Genomic DNA, 19,281 nt, shown 5'->3' on the forward strand with positions numbered 1-19,281 from the left:
CCCCAGATTTAATCAAGCGAGTTATGAACTCTTTATCGGCCTTGTAACGTGAAAAGCTGTTTCGATATCTTGCCGGACAAGCAGGACAAAGCGATTGTCTCAAGATGCAGAATTCTAAAACACGTAATATATGAGACTAACATGACTTTTTGTTACCATCAAAGTTCCTCTCACAAGAATCGAGCGCCGTATTGAGAAAACAGTTTTCTCGAACTGAATTGAGAACAGAGTTCCACATTTACGACTCTAAGTGGACACTTTGTGCTTCGCTACGTTGCTAACAAGTTCATATTTAAATTTGCAACGCATAGAGATCTTTAGAAAGAAGCGCATCTGCATTCTCCATCTTCAGGTCTGCCGAAAAGGATTTCACTTTAGCTACTCAGAGCTCCTTATTAATTCGTTTCAGAATTCGGTCGATATTATTTCTTCTTTACTTGTATCACATGTAGAGGGCGTTGAATAATAGACGCTGAGCCATATAATCAAATGTATTATATCGTTATTGCAAGTGAAAACACAGGAATGGAATACGATTTGAGCTGGGAAGTCAAACGTAAAAATTATAATTTATTGCAATAAAAATATTGAATTGCAAATTTTCATTCGAACGGCTCTACAATGATTTTTGAAAACGTTTTTTTTTATTTAAAAGAATCAATTTTGTTTTAGATATTCCATTTTGGTACTAAAAATCGTAAAATAACTATAGATCAACTGTTTTGGAAAATAACCGTGAAATTATTGGTATCGTTCTAAAGGTAGATCAGATAACAAACGCATTGATGCATTTGTCCCATTAGTATAGGATTTTTCCCCAGGCGTGAAAGCAAGTATCCATTACCTTCGCGTATTTTTCGTCTCCCACCGACTCACTTTGCTTCGTCTCAGTTTTTCCTCAACAATAATTAACAATAATACATTGTGTAATTTAAACAGATACGTAATCTAAAAACATTAGTTTTGATTAAAATTTTAAACTTGTAATAATATAGCGACTCCGGCCAGTGTCCACTTTAGCGCTTTGTCTTTAGTTTTCAGATTGAATGTCCAAACAAATGTTGGACCTCGCATTCTCGTTTTATAAACGGGACAATCATACATATTTCGCAAATCTTGCTTATCTTGCGTAATGGCTTTTATGAAAATTACGGGCACCACTGGGAAGAGCTCTTTCAGTTTGGAGTCCGCAATGCTATTCAACTGGGTATCCCATCTGAAATGAAAATAGGTAATTAGGAATAAAAATGATTTTAATATCAAAACATTTATCGGGCTCCAACCGAACGTGCATCAACTAAGAATTTTCTGCAAAAAATCCCTTATATGTAGGAAGCCGCAATTGTTTGCTTTAATCTGCAGGATTTGTTTATCTATAGGGACATAGAGATAAATATGTTATTTGATTCGTCATACCTTGCTCCTTCCATGAACAATCCATGGACATATGAACCCTCCCTAGGGGCAGAATTAAAGTCCTCTTTTTGCTTCTTTGTTACATCCGTCATCAGACACATTTTATCCAATGGCCACTCGTTCTTCCTGGCCGTTTGCTGCATTATTGCAGTGAGAAAAGACTGAGGATTGAAAAACCCTCCTAGCCATACCGTAGCTGGCATGGAAAAATCGGTCGTCCAGCCCTCTAGCTCTTTTATCCTTAACATAAAAAATCCCCTATATTGAGTAAAGGAGGTGCTAATCTTAGAAGAGCGGTCCGTACCTAAGAGTAAGATCGCCGACCCATTGCCCAAGTGGTAGTAGACTGGGGTAGGCCTTCACGGACCAGTAATCTGGAACTGCATCCATGAAGAGGGATTCCTGCAACATTTCCATATCAGAAGTAATGGTCAACTCTCCCTTTAAACCCAGATCGAGTTCTTTTAGTGAGCGCCTCATGTCTCGCGTGAGATTATTCATTCTTTCGCACTCCTGGAACGCCACAATAACATACGGAGTTCTCTCTTCAACTTTGGCCATCATTTCTTGGACAGGAAATTCTTCGGGCAGCTTATCATAAATTTCTTCCAAGGTACACCTCACCTAAACGGACGCGAAACAACGTTCAATGTACATGTTGATGAAACTTCATGTTTTAGTTATACTTTCTCTTCTTTGGACATTCCTGCACCTGCAGCGGCACTTGAGTCGCGAGGTTGCATTTCGAAAATTGTTCGGAACATATTTTCGGAAGTACTTGCCAGAAAACCTATTTCTGCGTTTGGGTGTAAACCATACAAGTAGGGGCTTTCTGTTGGAAGTCTGTCGTCAATATATCGGTGATATCCGACGTAATCAGTATTAGGTGGGGCAGGGAATCCTGCAAGAGCTCTTTATGATACAGCTCTACGCCTATAAACTCATTTATTATTATTGTATTAACAGGATTCACGAATTTCAATTTTCTATCAGTTCGTGATGATGTATCTAGATAACAAGCGAACGACGACATATAAGCTGAACTAGAACTGATTTTCGGCATGTCTTACCTGGGGCGAGGAGTAGCTCTCCTTCTATCAACTCTTGTTGCATATAGTTCAATAAATAACTTCTGCACAATCTCCTATCCCAGTCGTCGGTGATATGACCACCATACATTATCTCCCCGAAAAGGTACCGTAGATCCTCCCAAGGGACCTATCAAGAATCTCATTAGAAACCGTGGCACATAATTTTCAATTAGTTGATATGCGAAATGCTTTGGAGGAAGATAGAAATTACCCTGTTGTTGCTTTCTAAATAATTGTAGAGAACGCTAACGCTGATAGTCAAATCGCCAACATTAAACGGATAATTTCTGTTCCATCCTTGGGGACCAAATTTCCGTCGTTCAGCCACAACTGCATGAAAATAGCAAAGAGAGAATAGAATCGCTTTAAATTCAGCTTCCTTGGAGCACATTTCCAGAGTTTCCTGATTAAAATTGTCCAGTGCCTTGTGCAAATTAGCAAACATGCCTGTCGGTGGCTCGTTTGTGATTTTAATGGAAGACTCTAATATCCCCTGCGGGATAACACAGGAATGAGGATCGGATGATGGTTCGGCACTTAAGTATAACCTGTAGTTTGCGTGACCTAAATAAAATTACAATAAATGTATTGTTAATTCTGCTAATGAACAAACAAGCAACGTTCGCGTTGGTTATGCTTTCATTTGAAATGGAACAAGCAATGCAATAAGATCGCAATTTATGTTTTCAGTATGGGAAGCAGTAGGACTTCTATCACGAATAACAGAGATAGAATTGCCGATTTGGGAGATCCAAGACCTTAACACGTTTTCCCGTTAAGTTACGTCTAAAAGTCATATTTGTATATCTTAGCTAGGTAGTAATTCAACAATGAATCAGAAAAAGACTACCACGAGTGCGGCAAAGTGAAACACACATCAACATCAATAGAGACATAACAGTACCAAAAACTACAGAACACCACCACATAATATTTCGAAATGACTTGCGTGTAGCTTTTTTAATGATTTACCTCTTTCTGAACATTGTTCCATCTTCTTCTCCAGTGTGGCTAGCCACTTCACTACCAAGTGGATATTCTGGAGGATCACCCACTGTCCTTTATCGGCTGCAAGGTCCATTGCATTTTCAGCTACAACTTCTTGACCTTGACCTAATGAAACGCTGTGAAAATTTCCGGCGTCGAATGTAAACCCCAATTTTTTCCCCATCATTTCTACTTCCTTCAGAGGGTCAACTCCCGGAGATAGTATGAAGAATACTGGAGTTTGTGAACTGGTCTCTTCATAGGATTTTTCGAAAGTCACAGTTCTTGCGGTTACATATTTTGTGCCTAATTTCTCTTCGATGAACAGGCTAACGGCGTAAGTCATTCTGTCCGGTCTCAAACAGCGCATGATGCAAAGTCTTTGCAAAGTTGTCCTGTTTTTCCATTCTCCTGGGAACTTTTCTTTCTCAGGGCATTCACTTTCGACGAACTTTCTCCATCTCTTTACTGATCCTTCTAAGTCCTTGTCAAGACCTTTGAACTCGTCCATTAGTGACAGAGCCTTTATGCCACCCCATGATATGTTATTTAAGAAATCAACCGGTGAATTCAAGTTCGCGATGATTGGAAATCTAAGCAGGAAATTTAACTCTTCAGGATTGATTTCACCTAGTTGAATGTGTATTTGGAATGTCATTTGCGCCATGAAAATGAGTTTATCACATTCGAAGAGGCCTCTAGATGTGTACATAAAAACCGAAAAACAGATGCTGTCAAGCAAATTAACTACTCTATCTTTCAGTTTTTCTGTCGGTTCCGCTCTTTTCAGGGAATCTCTGAATACCACGCTGAAAGCCTTCAGGGAGAATTGATAGATCATGTTTATTCGGAACAAATCGTTTAGAATGAAATACAAGAGAGAAGCTCTGGCAGCACATGGGCGATACTGCTCTCTGGCCTCGTCTATTTTAACGGAAGTTACTTTAGCCTCTTCAACTTTTATCGCAATTTCGTTCGCAGTCCTCTTGGTGGTCTCTAAATTCAACACCAATTCAACATCACCCAAAATATTTCCTGTGGCGGAAGATAATCGATAAAGTAGATTATCTTCGCAAGTTTTAAGGGTAATTTTGAAGTCATTTTGCTGTTTAGTTAACGACGACTTCAATTCTTCCAAATCCGGGCGCTCGCTTTTAACAACTTCGGCCAAGAGCTGCTCTTCTAGGCCATCGCGAGTTACTGTAAAGTTAATTAGAGTCGTTTGTGCCTGAATTTCTGGCTTATAGTGAGGATTGGCTAATTTTGTATGCAAAATTAGTCGGAAGTTTGGATCAAAGTCTATTTCCTTATCGCCTATTTTTATGGCTGTTCCCTTTTTAACTAAAACTCGCCCTAGGACGGGGTCCAACACGGCATCTAAATGTTCACCAATGTTCTCTATCAGTACGATGGTACCATGGGAGATGCATTCTTCAATGACGTCAAGGTAAGTCCTCTGAGTGGTTCTTACTACTTTTAGAGTGTCGCCATATTTAGTTTTGATCCATTTGACCCCTTGAAGCTGTGGATCAATCATCAAGGGCCACCGACTTGAATTAGTGAGAATGCTGGCATTTTCTGCAGACATTCTGTCTGTTGGAAGTCCTTCGTTGTTCCATTGAGCTATTTTGGCGTCGTCTGTCAATAGGCTCATGGGATCTAAGTCTGGTGTCATGGGAATGGGAACTTCCAATTTTTGAAAGAAAGGCCGCCAATGTTTTTCCAATATATCTGTTCTGTATTTTTTCGTGAAACAGCCTAAGTAAGACAAAAATGCTGTCACGAGCAGTATGTCTCCAGGAACGGTAATAATGGAAGCGTTGTAGTCTTTAATTAGTTGTCTCCATCTGATATTTTCTGAGGCAAGGCCATTAATGAGTCTATTCGCCAGGCCAATCATTTGGGTGGTGGTGTCTGCCTCCGCCTGACATTTCAATTTTGCATTCGTTGCTTCCTCAAACTCAGCCCTCAAAACTCCTAATTGTTTTTCTAACTGTTCTAGTTTCAGTTTTAAGTCAGACAACCTACTCCTAGCATCAGAAAGCTCTTTATTCGCCTGAGCCAATGCCTTTCTTTTAGGCTCCACAACCACAAAAACTTCATAGAACTTAAGTATATTTGTTACCCAAGCGCATAAGCCAGCTGCTGCGGCGGACTTGCTTATAATTTTCTCGGGACTGAATTCTGGATCTTTCAGATATTCCATAGTGGCTTTTACTATTTCCGGCTGCATGTTTTCTTTATCGTAATTTATTAGGTCAAACAAAAATTGATCTACTTTATTCATCATCGTCTTGCATTCCTTCCAGCTCCGGTCTTTAGGAATTTTGCCTTTTTTGGAAAATAATACGAGAACAGCTGCACATACACTCACCACGGCTTCTGGAGGGCTACCGAATGATTTGAGTTCTGTTAGATTGTTCTTGTTCAATGTATTTAAAGCTTGCTGGGCTGCAACTAGGGCAGGTTCAGCTTTCGCCAAATCCTCTGCGCAAACTTTTGCTTTGACTGATACGTCTTCTTCAATGACACGCACCTTTCCCTCTTCTTCACTAGCAGTTGCTTGCTCTTTTGCAACTTTTTCGTTTTCAACCGATAACACCTCAATTAGAGCAGTTGCAGCTTCGTTTTTCACGTTTAGCTCTACTTCTTGTACAGCCAGAACATCCTTTAATCCATCTACTTCTTCTGACGTTGATGCCAATTTGGTTAAACCATTCTGCAGCCTGGTTATCTGATTATGAATATCGGCTGTTTTTTCAGTTAAGAGTTTCCGGTACAGATCTATTTGTTCCAGAAACGACTTCGGTGTTGTGTAATTGTAGCGTTTTTCATTTAAGAAATAAATTTCTGAAAATGTGTTCACGACGCCATGGGCGTGAGACATAAATAACGATACTGAATTAACCAGATTTTCTGGAAGAACCTCAATTTGCGCAAGAAATCTCCTGGATACTGACTGCAGAGCTTCGATGGGCCAGTCATGGAACCAATCTATTGAAGAACAATTAACCAGAGCTGGAAACTTTCGAGCCCTCACTCTCAATGTGGAGCCCACTGGCGAGAAGCAAAGAACGATTTTTAAAAGCCTTCTTACGCGATCTATGAAGAATTTCCAGCAATTTTCTCTTGTGTCTTGAAGACCCATTCCCTTAACTTCACCCCTCATAGCGCTTATCACATTTTCAACATCCTCATCTGATAAAAGCTCACTGATTTCACCTGAGGCTAAGACGTCGTTGATTAACACCAGATAGGACTCATCTGGTACTTGGGCGTCAGTCATTAAGAACACCATGCCGACGCTTTTAAGACCAGCTTTGATGTAAAGGCCTGCGATGTCTGTTTTCATGTCACCCACGGCGTAACCTTTCTTGAGCTGAATTTGAAATACTTCAAATGAAGATATAAAAGCAGCCAGTCGAGTCAGCGACTGCTTGCCAAAACCACCTACACCGACCAGCAAAGCGTTTCCTCTGGGAGCTTCTAGAATTCTATTTATTCTGCAGATGTGGAACATCGCATCCTCAAACAAGACCAAATTCATGGCGGCAACTAATTCGTTATACCCGCTGAGGGCCTCGTGAAGAAGACTACTCAGACGGTCGAAATCGGTTATTGGAAAGTATTTTGGATCACCGATTCCTTCAGCAAAATGACAGAATATCAAAGGCTTCTCAAACACAGCATTCTCATCAAGTTCTTCGAAACCTTTTTTCACAGTTTCAATTACAAGTTTGTTAAATGTATCCATATCTCGTCGCTCAACTAATTTATCTCCATATACTCTGTTTGCTTCATGCATCCAGAGTCTAATAAACGTTGATTGATTGGGAATTGCTACTCCATGAGCAAATAACATTCCCTGGAATACATTTGACAAGTCACGAAGTGTAAATATGTAGTGAAATTTGATGGCGGTAGGCAAGAACGCTTGACCGATTTTGATGTGGAGAGAATAGGCTGCTTGAACCACATGAGGGCAGAGCTTCTGAACTGCCGTGCTGAACTTATTTTGTGTATTTGTCAAATGTTGTGATAAAATTGAATTGTAAATATGGAGGCAATTCTCCTCCGAAGGAAAACTTACAGCAAAGACGCAAAAATGTCTTTGAAGTCGCGGATCAATGGTGAATGAACCAGCAGTAGGGTTCATCGCCGAAATGAATTGCACGTTGTGAATTTCCTTTAGTGATAATTTCTGGCGATCATACCAATGCTGATAATCCATGTATTGTTTTAAAAGTGTGTGAGGCTGCACCGTGAAGTATCTGTCTACTTCAGGCATGTTCATATCGTCAATAAAGTATATCATGGTTTTGTTACCAGGTGGCCCGTAGACCTTGCCAGCTTTCTTTTCTAAGGGTTTTTCGAGAATTTTTTGAAGCATTTCAGAAGTAGTGTAAAAATTAAATGGAACATTTGTTACGGCATATGCATCTGTTAAGGAATTAAGTTTTTCCCGTATTATTACCGACTTACCACTACCCGCTGGCCCGACTAACATAACAGGCACCTTTTTGCTCATCAGTAAATCCAAGAAAAAACGGATTCTACTAGTTTCGGCGGTGCTCACAAGATTGGCTTGCAAAGGAATATCCATGTCCAATTCAAAATCGGGAACTAGTTTGTTCCATGGGACGAATCTTTTGCTTTCCTCTTCAATATAATATTGAAAGACATTACCTCCAACAGGAAATTTCACGGTTTTAAACTCATTGGTGAACCATTTGCTGAATTCATTGCGCCAGTCGATGATCTGGTCTTGAAACAGACCGGAGCCGAATGACCAGACCACGGAAAATACGAAGTATATTTCATACCATTCTTTGGGGCAATCAGGTGGTACATTCCGTGGAGTTAAAAAACAATCGAGCAGGTTGACCAACATGGTCAAATGGGCGATATCAGATATAGGCGTTATCTTCTTAACCTTTCTGCGAACAGCTTCCAAACAAGAGGGAACGTACTTATCAAACAAAATCATCAAAATGGCTTTCTCGTTTTGGATAGTGCGTGTGTCAATCCACGATGCAATGAAAGGATTCCAGCCAAGATCGGCTGGATTAATATATAAAATGCCGGCTCTGGATACAGTTGCAGGTGTTGCTGTTCGCAAATTAGCAATTTCAAATAAAAGTCTCATACAACGAGTTAAAGCAATGCGTTCATTACTGGCTAGCGTAAGCACTTTATTGTCGTCCATTAAAGTGTTCAGGGACTCGATCCACATGGGATCTATATCCCCATCCAGAACAATCCACTTCGGACTGTCCCCGCTTAAGTTCGCCTGATCTCTCATAATCACCGAAAACAAGCCGTCCTTCCATTCCCTTGTGGACGGGTTTATAACACCGAATAATTCGTCATTAGTTACTGCTTTGGGATTCAGGTCATTGTACAAAGGTTTAAGCTTTTGGTTGGCATAAGTACGATTAAGACATTTCCAAACCATTGACTTTCCTGTTCCAGCAAAGCCGATTATAAACACTGAGTGCCTCACGGCGAAAAGTTCTTCTAGTTGTACTACTTTCAGAATAAACCCTTCTTCGGGCTGAAGCTTCATTTCAACGGCAGTTTTCTTAATCATTTTTTCGAAGTCGAGATTGCGCTTTCTGGGAACGTCTAAGGCTGGGAACAAGTCCCCGATGAGCCCCATAAAAACAGGCATGTCGTCAGTGACAATTTTCGGAATGTTGAAATCTCGCAGGGCTCTCATAAGCACTTGATCTTCGGGGCGTTGTTTGTCACCCCTTTTCAATGAACCAGCTACCACTAAGACCGATTTTATCGCCCTCAAGCCCCAATCGTAATGATCTTGTTTACTAAGAAGCTCTCTGCACAATGTGTAGAGGGTTATGAACTTTCTCGCCAAGAGTCTGGCTTCTTGGAAGCCTTCAGCTACCAACATAATTTCACAAATTAGAGCAAAATCCGGTACTACCATAGCGCACGGCCGAAAGAGGGCTTTCAGGTTTTCGGGTAATTCGGTTCGGCCGGCATATCCTGGGTTCATTGTTATAAAAAGTCCTACCTAAAATGGACGTAAGAGAAATCTATTTTAGTGAGCCATATGTACGTAATTCGGAAATATTACCGTAGGAATTAATCCAATATCTTGGCCAAGAAAGAAAAATCTTTTCTTGTTGTCTTTGATAGCGTCCTGAATTAACTTCACTTGAACAGCAACTACTGACAAGACTTCTACAGATATTCGGTTGAATTCGTCGAAACATCCCCAACAACCAGTTTGAGCTAAACCCTAAGATAGAAAACGGAAACAATAAGTATTTACGTCACAAGTTTAGTAGGTGACTTGTTACCGCACGAGTTCTTTGGGGACATGGCGACGTCAAAAATAAACGCGAGTATTGTAACGCTACCTAATCGACATGCATCGTATATTATTTAATTTCATGCTGTCTCCTAAATTACAATAGATTTGTAATTATATTTCATAAAATAAATAGGGAATGTGTATCGTTGCCTGTTTTGTGCTTGTTGGCACTCATCAGATTTATCAGGCTCAATGGGGTTTTTTGAATTTGATAAATTTGAAGCATTTCTCCCAAGTTATCGTCGAGAAAAACAGTGTAACTGGGTGTTAAGGAACTATTGCAATGTTGTACTATTATCAAACCTTGTAAATGTTTCCTATAGATTTGTAGTCCATCTGCTCCGAACAGTTGAACACGTAAACCATCATTCCCAAAGATTTTCCCAGGTCTTTTGTTGTTTCTGTTTTTCCAGTTCCCGCAGGTCCGGCTGGAGCTCCCCCCATTATCAAATGTAGACTTTGTGTAAGAGTTATGTAGCACCTACACAATAAACTAATTAATTACTTGACAAAGCTCAAAAATATGATTTGCTTGTACTTCTAAGACCTATTATTAATTTCTTGCTTGTTACTTATCCCTTATATATTTTTGATTATATTTCATTTGTACATGACGATTCTGACCTATCAGTTAGTGGGGTGATCACAAGCCGAGGAGTATTTCCCAGATACTCGTAGGCATATCTAAACTGGGCATCACATATATTTGCAAAACAATCTTTTTCTTTCTCATCCCATCTGTGACGTATCTGACTCTGCCACTGGAACGCCTGGGAGTTCTCCACTTTTATAAGAATCATTTTGGCAACAACGTCACGGGAATGCACATCAATTGTACAAATCGTCATGATTTTTTGTCTTTCTCCGGCAGTTAAATCGCCGAGCAATAAATTGATGAGTGCCACCAATTGATTGATTTGTTTCCTTTGGTAATCTTTAAGTGCATTTTCGTAGCCTTCTTCAAGCCTTGCGAATGCCATATTCACTTCAGTAGTCCACCAAATTTGGGTACCTAAAAAACAGTCGTCTCGTAAGCAATTTTAAAATCTTTTGAACCCCTTTTTCTATAATCGCTTCCACCAATCACGTCAAAAGACGTTAGAGATTACTATTCGAAAATTCGCGGTCTTCATCGCTCTGGTGCCCTTCCAAACGCGGGCTGTTGGATTTTTCCAACGAATACATTTACGATAGTTGTCAAAATAAACAGCACGAAAAGTCACAGTCGCAGTGGCCACAGTTGTCACACAACTTTGCATTAGAAGTGACAACCAGCGGGCGGTTTCTAAAATGATCCTATTTTCGTTAATGCTCCGTAGTTCTGGACAACACGAATTAATTTGAGTTACAAAGATAGATACTAATATTATGCATATAACGTAAATAATATACCACAAAGAGCAGGCTGAGCAGGGTAATCGTATATCCAAGATTCTCGTGGCTTTTCATCATACGTAAAAACCGCCTCCCCAAATAACTGATGAAGTGTATCTCTCATGACATCAATGACCCGGTTCAACCACACTTCCACCTTTCCACTGCAGTCGCATACATCGCAAAACTTCACATGTTCTTCATTTTCTTTCGAAATCATTGCCTGCGCCTTTTTCGAGTTCTTCTCTCCTTCTTGGATGAACACTAATTTCGCCAAAGAATCGAACAATTTCGTCAAATGTCGTACGATCAAATCGGGCTGATTGCCATTAGAAAGAATGTCTAGCAAATCTGCCGATGAAACGAAATAGAAACGTGGAAAAACTAGACGTTTAGTTTCCAGGTAATCGTTGAGAGCTTTCTCACATAGGGTCAAATTTTGTAAAATTGATTCCAGTTTTTCATAGAGGCCGAGTGTATTTGTAGCTTCTACAATGTTTAGAGTCCCCTGCATATCGCTCAATACTTCCTTGAAATCTCTGTCAATTTTGTCAAATCGTTTTGAGTCCTCAGGCAGTTGATTTCTTATATCTTCAGAACCAATGAAAATGCTTTCTAAATACATCCACTTCCTCTGCACTTCGAAATAAACTTGTATTACTTGATCGGCGTTTCCCAACCTTTTTTGCCAGTTGGAAACTTCTTCAAGAAAAAAGTCTATGAATTTCGATGTCATCATGTTTTGTAAGGCTACTTGGTTTTCTTCCAGGGTCTCTACTGTCTCTTCACTTATGGTTAATATGCTCAATTTTGACCGTTCATGAGCTTCTGTGCCAAATGTCATTACGTTCCAAGTGGCGTTAAGTTCTTTCAACACCTTTTCCATGGCCATTTCCTTCACGGCCTTGTCGACAATATTTTTCACTTCATCTTCAAATTCGTGGAGGTTCAATGCGAGTAGGTCACTTAAGGTTGTGTCGTCGTTCATTACAAATTTAACCTATTGAAAAGAGATAATTTTTAGAAAAAATATTTTTATTACAATAAATACACATTTTTGAAAGTCTGCACTTGGAGAATATGCATTGTATGATGTCGTGTTAGGTAATTTTCTTTGCTTCTGCAGGTGAGGTATGTTTATGTAGATGATTAGTGTTTGTTGAGCCGTCTTAAGTGTTGGTGATTGTTGATGTACTCACTGTGTATATCAACGTTGATAGTACGTGTCCCACCTGTGATGAAGCACGAAGAAAGAAAGTTTTGTTAGAAAAATCTTATTTTGCAAATTATTTTTGAGAAAATCGCCGGACTTCAAGAACACTGAAAATCCGGCATTATTTTACGCAGTTAAGCTCGACAAGCCATTAAGGTTTCACAAAATCTCAGTGAGTAAAGTCAATACAAAAAATTTACTGCCATAGTGTATAACTTTACTACTTATGTACCTGTTTTAATTTAGTTTTATGATTTGCTTTATGTTTGCCTGCAGTGTTTCCATGAAATTAATTTAATTTTGTACAAAAATGTATTTAATTTATACATCTGTAATGGCATCATCAGTTGAAACAAATGGTAGTTACGTTATTTCCTGCTGTTGGGCAGACATTTTTGATACTCACTGAGCATACACAAGCGCATTAATTACCTTTGTTGCCTGCATTAACTGAATCCAATGTCTATCTCTAATAGCAGGATTTTGCAACTCCGTTACAGCCCTCAACGATGTCAACATATTCTTTATCGTGGCGTCCAACTGAATGTAAGTATCCCAACTCTTAATTTCCTTATCCATTTGTCTTATCTCTTTCCCATATTTCTTACATTCCATTTCCATATTATCAACATCAATCTTTTTCCACGGGGTCAACTTCCATTCGTCAATGCAGGATCTGACGACATTTATGAAATCCCAGAGCTGTTTAACTTGTTTTAGCTCCTTACGGGTCATCCTCATTGCTTTAAATTCGGGTAAGGTAAGCTCAAATAAATTGGCCTGTTCTTGCAGTTTATCCCTTTCTATCTCCAATTCGAAGCACTCAGAATTGGTTTTATCTAACAAAGAATATACGTTTGGGCAGTCCCAATTGAAAAATCGTAGGTTTTTGAATAGATCTCTGTACATATTCTGTCGGATTTCGAACAGGTTAATATGGCGCTTAATGGCATTAACTTGCAAAGCTTGTAAGGGCGCCACGGCTTGTTTGGTAGTTACACCCACCTTGAAAAAATATATTTAACCGATTAATCCTGGTAGAAGGGAGTTATGGTCTATAGGTTTCATTCGTGCTGGAATACAAGATACCTTTTTGCAGTGGGCCCACCTATCGGGAATTTCTTGCAACTGCACAAAAACTTCCTCGGGGAATTCGACATTATAATTGTCCTTAAGTAAATCCATAATTTGCTTTAAGGGCTCGAACATCTTATCAGTTTCAAGTTGACGCTCCTTTACTTTAAACAGGTAACCCATCACGTTCAGCAAGCCATCATAATCATCTTCTGTTAGTGGGACCTAAATGCACGCATAAGTAATTTATTATTTATAAGTGCATTTGTTATTTATTATTATATATTTAATAAATATGTTTACTGCGTTTCTGTAGGAAAAGTGGTGGTAGCAAGAAATTTTCAAGTGAGAATGATTTATTTACCTGCATGGCAGCAACTGCCTCTTTAATAAAATTGTCTAGGTCATTCAAGCTGTCAACGACTCTATTATAGAGATGTTGCTTAAACAAATTTCCCCATTTGCATACAGCATTTAATATTGCTTGGCGAAGGGGGCGGACGTCCACCCTTAACCAGGGAGCCAACAACTTCTCAGGAGATATTCTCTCTACCTTAAATCAACCAAATTACTAATAAAAATCTGAAGATGCATAGCGTCCACCCCATCTACCCAATTGAAACCTTTCAGTCTATATACAATGATGCGGTTATACGTCACCACTCAGAAACACACACCTTTTTATACAAATTTTCATAATAATCAATTTGATCTTTGAATTGCTGAATTGTAGGTGGTGTCTGTTTAATCGCATCTTCCCCTTCTTCATTCGTTCTGTATATTTCGTCAATACTTAAAAGGCGACCATATAACAGAAACTGGCGCAAAAACTCCTGTCTATCCTCTTCCCACAATATATAATATTCATCGAATTCCTTTTCAAAAGTCTCAGCAGCCTCTATTCCTATCAAAACTTTCGAAATAATTTCGTTTTTCTGATGTAATAAATCATTATTTTCCTTCACAACATCATAATAAGATTCGAGTATTTCGGGATCTGCGTGTTTCATGTAGTTTCCCATTGAGTATATGTCTTCCAACAAGCCTGAAATATTCGGTGAATAATCTAAAGGCTAAAATCGACTAGGTATTCTGGGCACTTTTTTATAGGACTGAGTATGCCTTAGACCCGATTGTATAAGTGCGGCTTAAGCTAAGCTCACCTTCAATTTTATTGACGTTGGCTTTCCTATGAGGAATATGTGGCTGACAAGTTACCTTCATTTGTGACAAAAAGGTATTCTTATGGGAGGGAGCTGATGCTTAAGCTTAACATAGCCGAAGCCTTACTTGTAAAATCGGATCTTAGCTCTTACTAAAAGTAAACTTAACTAGAATTTAAAACTTTATCGAAGCAACCGATGGTTCTTACCTTTCATGAAAGATACAAAATTTACTGATTCGTCCAAAATGATGGAAGGAACGAACACTATATTTGGTTCGTGAAGCTCCATGATGAGTTCGAATAAAGAACTGGCTGTAGCATCCAAAATTTCGTTCAGGAAACCAATCTGATTAATCGTAACAGCACTCAGCATTAATTCCATTATTTTAACATCAAGGCTCTTCAAGTAAGGTCTCCACATTGCCAACTTTTCGGTTTCCTTTTCTTTGTCCTTTTGAGCAGCTCCTCCTTCTTCTTCTTCTTCTTCTTCTTCTTCTTCTTTTACTATTTCTTTTTCTTTTCCTTTTTCTTTTTCTTTTTCTTTTTCTTTTTCTTTTTCATTTTCTTTTTCTTTTTCTTTTTCTTTTTCTTTTTCTTTTTCTTTTTCTTTTTCTTTTTCTTTTTTTTCTTCTTCTTCTTTTTCTTCTTCTTCTTCTTTTTCTTCTTCTTCTCTTTCTTTTTCTTCTTCTTTCGACATTTCATTCTCAGTTTTTGCCTTCGATTTTTCTTTCTTATGCTTTTCCTCTCCTTTTGTACCTCCTTTAGTCTCGACAGATTCCTCTTCATTGGCTTGAGTGGAACAAGGTCAGTTACATTGCAATATTACCTCCTATACTCACCCAATGGCGGTGATTCTTCGGTTTTCATTGGTTCATTAAACAGTAACTCATAATTTTCATTCACAATTCTTCGCAATTCTGCTGACGAGGCGCTGACTTGATCCTGCCTCTTCTGCAACCTTTCAACTCGATCTTCCAAATACAAAAGATTCTCCTTTTTACCATCTTTCCTCTCAAATAACAACTGTTGAGCCCACGAATTTATCCCAGTCATAAGTTTGCTTATGTTTACCTGTGATTTTTTCACTCGATCTGTTAACTTCTTGACAGTTTCAAGAATATAACTTATTAATTCGGGATCTGCGGCACATATAACATTACTTTCTGGTCAAGATGTGAAAAATACTTACTGTTGGTGTCCCAGGTATGAACGTCTGTTACTTGTAAAAGTAGATCATCAAGGACTGCTACCTCGTGTTGTATAATATTGAATTCTACCTCGGAAGTCTTCTTCCTTAAATAATTGTACCACTCTACAATCAGGTTAAGTTTGGTAATAGCCTGATGCAATTCTTCAGCTTTGTCAAACAGGACTATTGCTTCAAGAGGTAGATTGTCGATGTTCATGCTCTTGAGATATTTCATTTCTCGCAATATAGCCTGCAGCTCCTTATCAAAGTTGAGTTGCAACAATCCATCGGTGTCCCGTAGCAGTTGAAACTTTTTCATGCTTGTGTAAATTTGTTCGGGAAGTTTAGCAAACCATTCTTCCAAGAGCTGATTTTGGTCATTTATTAGTATATTTTTCATTTGATCTAACTTTCGGAACACAAATTCAGGATCTTCTTCCGTTAATAATTCATTCTTAATTAATTTAAATTCTTGTCCAGGCTGTGACACGCGCATGTATAAACGTTGGATCCAGAGAATTTTTCCTGCCAAAGGAGGGTAATTTTTATCCATCGGCGTTCCTTCCTTTTTGGATACTTCGTAGAGTTCTTTCACTGTATTGAGCTCTTCATCAAACATTTTGGTTATTTCTGGGTATTTAACTTTTACGAGTTCACTGATGTACGGTCTAGAGAACATGTTCCCTGCTATGTTTAAGTACTTGAACGTAGTCTCCAGGTTGTAGCAATCGTCGAACGCTTGGATAAATATTGCAGCTAATCTTTTGTCGTAATCCGCACATACTTTCTCGAAATTTTCATAATCTTTCACCAATGAATCGTCGTCAGTATCGAGAACCCCATACTGAATGTTTTGAAATAAACCGTAATATCTGTTAAACTCTTCGAATATTTCCAAGCATTTTGTCGACAAATAGCGACCCTTAATACCACCGATTTCAACTTTCTCTAGCCGTGTGAAGTCTATAAATGTTCGCAAAATGGATTTCACAAGACCAAGCCGTTCCAGAAAATCATACAACCTTTGAAACACATTTCGACTGTGGAAGGTCCAAGGTTTTCTTACAGGGTTTTCATCTGAGATATACGAACGAGAATAGTACGAATCTAAATTCGCTCTAACATACTCGAACGCTTCTTCGAATGAATTCAATATTTTAATGGTAGCCTGAAGTTTTTCGTACATGTCGTCAGGTTCCCCTTGAAATATGCTGGTTGGATCCAGAGCTCTTTCTGCTGAGTCGATTAATAGATTTGCAATCATTTTAAAGAGTATGACGATACGATCAGTACGAGCGTAGTACTGGGAATTTGCCCATATAAGTCCAACAACATGAACCTGAAATATCAGAGAAGTCCAAAAGTTGGTTGAAGGCTTTCACGATCAGTTAAAATGCCATTGGAAACAACAGGCTACGAGACCTTCCAAAAAAAAATGGATGCATTTCTACCAACTTATTTTGGTTCCGATCTTGACCGTTAAATTTAATTATACGGAATTTACTTCAACTTAAAAATTTTTTCTGTATACATTAACTCCGCGTATATGGATGCCTTTAAGGGTCTTACCATTGGTTTAACAAACGGTTCAGTTTCCAAAAACTCGTTTTCATCAAACTTTGAAAAGTGAGGTATAAAGGCTTTTAAATACTTCAAAATGTCTCGTGACTCAACTAAGGCTGCAACTATATCCTTGAATAGAGTCTTATAAGCCTTTGCGTAAGTGCTATTTGTCAGTTGTAAATATTCACTCATTTTCTGAAAAAGAGTATCTGTGCTTTTTAACTCTTACAAATCCACAAATTGGTTGACCAAAAATATTACTTCCACCCACCCCAGTGTGCCATTCCACCCCCTAGTGTGGGAATTGCTCCCTTACTAGAGGTTCCTCTTAGATGCCACTCGTTAAGGTTCAATTATTGCTTTTAAACTGATTTTACAGAGCCGCTACAAAATAATCTTACCTTAACTCTCGGATCACACAACTGATCGTAAATTGACTCCATGTTTTTTGTTCTGGCATTCCAAAAGTCGATCTCGTTCATGGGTACCGGATTGGCACCATTTGCGAAGCATAACTGAGACGTCTGTTTCAGAACTTCCCCACAAATACCTGACCACTTCATTACGGCGTTTTCTATGGTCGTTTTCAAAGGCAAATTTATCTGTTCTCCATTGGTATCTATAAAATCTTGCACCGTGCTAAATATTGTTGAAATGCCTTGAGGCATTGGAAGAATCACTTGACTTTTCATAGCTCCCTTAATCTACAAATTTCCAAGTGCACTACGTGTTTATGATATGAAACAGATGTGTGCGGAAACGGACATGTTACCTGGTCAACGGTATTCTTAAAGGCCCGGACATGGGCTACTACATCTTGAGATACCACTTTGGGCCATCCCACCTGGTTAGCAGGGTTAGACATAAGAGGCACAAAGACGCCTTCAACTAAAACTGATAAATCCTCAATGGGGTGGCCTGACATGTCCCCAAACGTAAGTACTGAACGGAAGTTCTCCATCGTTATAGCTTCTGGCTTCTTTCGTATAAAGTACGTATATTTTTGCTTTATTTGCAAATTAAATGACGTAAATGGTGTAAGTAGGCCAGTGGAAGCTAACGTCAACAGAAGCATTTTCTGAGTGGGATCCTCAAAGAACTTTAAAATTAGTTTCTAGAACATGAACAAAACCAAGAGGATTATACAGGATAAATCTATTTTTAACGTGCACAACGGCTTACGTCTTGCGCTTTTTAGTTACTCACCCGGTACTCATCAGTACCGATCATTTTATTCCACTTGTCCTGCTTCATTTTATATGACTTAATCAGGTAATTGAGTAGAAATTCGAGGCGCACATCCTCAGTATCATCTTGCTTATCGTCTTTCTTTTTATCGTCGGCCATGGCGGGAAATCGCACATTATCTACATTTCACCCAGCTAAAGTATTAACACGAAATGCAATAAACTAATAACAACTGATACTAGTCGTTAATTTGCTAGGCAACCCTATTGAGCATACAGGTCGATAATTCACTTCTGCAAGTGTGAAATTCGACGGAACTACGGCGGAGGTGTTTCGCCCCATGTTATTATACAGTGAAGGGCGGTTATTGATGTGCCACGCCTTAGAGGACTTGGAGGTGAAGTATTGCGGAAGTTTAAATGGCACGAATATAGAAGGTGTCCCAGAAACAACGGTGCAAATTAGTATTTTTTGCCAGAAAAAAAAAACTCGCACCTCTGACGGTTCTTGAAATATTTTCAATTAAGTTTTTCGGGGTGACGCCAGGAATTTGTAAATTCAATAAATAGGTGTAGATGGTCGTTATTTTAAAAATTAACTTTAATTGATTCTATAAAATTTTCAATGATCTCTGTCTTTCCTCTCTACTCAAATAGAAACTACTTCTAACTCAATTAGGATTCA

At 38.8% G+C, this 19,281-nt stretch overlaps 1 protein-coding gene across 1 annotated transcript; it reads right to left on the bottom strand.

Moving 5' to 3' along the window:
• Positions 1–548: 548 nt before the first annotated feature.
• Positions 549–18,982, bottom strand: LOC136348647 (dynein beta chain, ciliary-like). The gene is made up of 23 exons (XM_066299638.1): positions 18,616–18,982; positions 18,182–18,523; positions 17,811–18,113; positions 17,416–17,604; positions 15,847–17,185; positions 15,497–15,796; positions 14,865–15,251; positions 14,170–14,537; positions 13,857–14,045; positions 13,508–13,717; positions 12,851–13,423; positions 12,405–12,437; positions 11,224–12,205; positions 10,456–10,843; positions 10,135–10,312; positions 9,592–9,756; positions 3,480–9,528; positions 2,719–3,071; positions 2,487–2,634; positions 2,103–2,317; positions 1,721–2,040; positions 1,417–1,656; positions 549–1,216 (listed from the first exon to the last, which is right to left on the bottom strand). Exons 1-23 carry the CDS (start codon positions 18,754–18,756, stop codon positions 976–978), a joined length of 13,653 nt encoding a protein of 4,550 aa, XP_066155735.1. The 5' UTR covers positions 18,757–18,982; the 3' UTR covers positions 549–975.
• Between the last annotated feature and the right edge of the window lie 299 nt (positions 18,983–19,281).

This window comes from Euwallacea fornicatus, chromosome 34 (genome assembly GCF_040115645.1).
Source record: "Euwallacea fornicatus isolate EFF26 chromosome 34, ASM4011564v1, whole genome shotgun sequence".
Taxonomy (NCBI): domain Eukaryota; kingdom Metazoa; phylum Arthropoda; class Insecta; order Coleoptera; family Curculionidae; genus Euwallacea; species Euwallacea fornicatus.

Bases quoted from the DNA above. Each gene is read 5' to 3' on its own strand.
- LOC136348647 (XM_066299638.1), bottom strand. From the start codon at position 18,756: ATGGCCGACGATAAAAAGAAAGACGATAAGCAAGATGATACTGAGGAT. The intron at 17,605-17,810 runs GTAAGATTATTT...ACTCTTTTTCAG, and splicing joins TGTGTGATCCGAGAGTTAAG to AAAATGAGTGAATATTTACA. The intron at 2,635-2,718 runs GTAATTTCTATC...GATTCTTGATAG, and splicing joins ATTTAGAAAGCAACAACAGG to GTCCCTTGGGAGGATCTACG.